Genomic DNA, 1738 nt, shown 5'->3' with positions numbered 1-1738 from the left:
TCTTTTAATCTTCACAATACTATGAAATAGGTACTGTTATTCTCTCTCTGTTACAGATTTTAAAAAGTGTGGCCCGGACAGGCTTTGCAACTAAGCACCAGTTAGTAAGTGGGAGAGTTGGGGCTTTAACCCAGGCAGTCTAGCTTAGCAATCACATTCTATTATGTTGCCCTCTGATTGCTTATTTAACCGTTCTCTACAGGTACGCAGGCTAGTGACATTGTATCATCAATAATAAACATAACCATAGGCAGAAGAGATCTGTAATTCCACTACCGTTGGGAAGTCCTCCAGCACTTGTCGATGCTTCTCCTTGCTCTCCATGAACCGCCAGTCAGGTTCATAAAGGTAAGAGTGAAAGTTGTGTAACAGTGGGACTTTTTTTTCTATACTGATGGTCATGTCATCTTCCAGAGTGTCCAGAGCTCGGAGAACCAGATAAAATATACATACTGCATTGCTGTAAAAAAGGAAGAACTATTAATGTATTGGAACAAACTTCCAAATATATTTATTTTGAAATAACATCTCATTTATACCAGGCCATTTTCTAAACCCTTAACTCTACAGAACTTGGAAAGAATATCCAGCGTTTCATACTTGAGATATCTTAGTTTTCTTTTCTTAGATGGCAGCAATGGACTTCTGTAGTTTATTTATAAAAATAAAATAAAATAAACTTATCAGCTGGATGTCATTACTACTCCCAGAATGAGATACAATTAACTAATGTAGAATTGTACAAAGGCCAAAAGACCAACTGTTTAGATGGAACTAATATTTTTCAGATAAAAAAATTAAGTCAAAAGACACAACTTCTTAATATAAATACTATCATACATAAAGGCAATTGGCTTAAATTCGTGTACATATGTAATCTGCACAGAGGCAACTTGAGAAGAATTAACCCGGCAAACTAGAAATACAGAGAAGCCTAAGTGAAGCCAAGAAAAATGCATGGCCTGCTCAGAGACAAGTTCGCCCGCTAGGGCTAAGAAAAGTTAATAAACATCCCCCCTCCCCCCCGAAAGAGCTGGGCCTGCATGAATATTAGATGGCAAGGTGCCTGGAAGGGCAGCCTAAAGTAAACACATGGGCACTTCGACAGGGAACATTTCCTTTACTCAAGTGGCACAAATTATGCTTAACCAACCACGAACACACAGTGCAATGCTAGTGGTGATCTATGTCAACAAGCTGCTTGTAATGACTCAAAGCCCTCTGGAAAGCTTTCCTTCCCCAGTCAACAGGGACTACCCCCGCCACTCACCGCATTTCTTCATCCAGCGCCTGGATAACGGCTGCGAAACTGCGACTGGTCTGATGCAGGTACTTGTAACAAGTCTTCAAGCTGCTGCTGAGCGAGTCCTGCGGGCAGAGAAGGCACACGGAGGTAGCAGGTGTCGAGGAGCAGGAGTGGGACTGGGGCAGGAAGCCGGCAGCCGCTGGACGCCGTAGCCGAGCGCAGACGCCCTCTCCCCGAGTCCAGTCCTTGGAAGGCCAGGGACAACAGCGCGAGGGGGTGCCCACGCCCTTAGGCGCCGCGGCGGGGCTCAGCACCAAGGTTCGCTTGAAGAGGGACATGGCCTTGGTGCCGCAGGCGGCTGCGGCCATCAGAATTGTGCAGCTTGCGCCAAGTTTTCCTCCATAGACCCAAGCGGAGCTGGGAGGCGCCCACCGAGGGGGCGGGGCGGGCTCTCCCTCCACCCCAATAGGCTGGGGGCTGGCCGAGCGGGGG

The 1738-nt window shown here is 46.6% G+C and overlaps 1 protein-coding gene across 2 annotated transcripts in view; it reads right to left on the bottom strand.

Moving 5' to 3' along the window:
* Positions 1-1738, bottom strand: part of FDFT1 (farnesyl-diphosphate farnesyltransferase 1) — a 28531-nt gene that overhangs the window by 15294 nt on the left and 11499 nt on the right. The window contains exons 2-3 of one of the 2 annotated variants that reach the window (XM_006774786.2): positions 1271-1368; positions 277-460 (exon numbers count right to left, since the gene is read on the bottom strand). In XM_006774786.2, coding sequence (XP_006774849.1) covers positions 277-460; positions 1271-1368 — 282 coding nt within the window. Of the gene's footprint in view, positions 1-276; positions 461-1270; positions 1615-1738 lie in introns of those variants that run through there. The other variant, XM_006774785.2, reaches the window with a different exon arrangement.

This window comes from Myotis davidii, unplaced genomic scaffold, assembly GCF_000327345.1.
Source record: "Myotis davidii unplaced genomic scaffold, ASM32734v1 scaffold524, whole genome shotgun sequence".
NCBI lineage: Eukaryota > Metazoa > Chordata > Mammalia > Chiroptera > Vespertilionidae > Myotis > Myotis davidii.
Note: the sequence above shows the minus strand (reverse complement) of the source record. Positions and strands in the feature narration are given on the sequence as shown.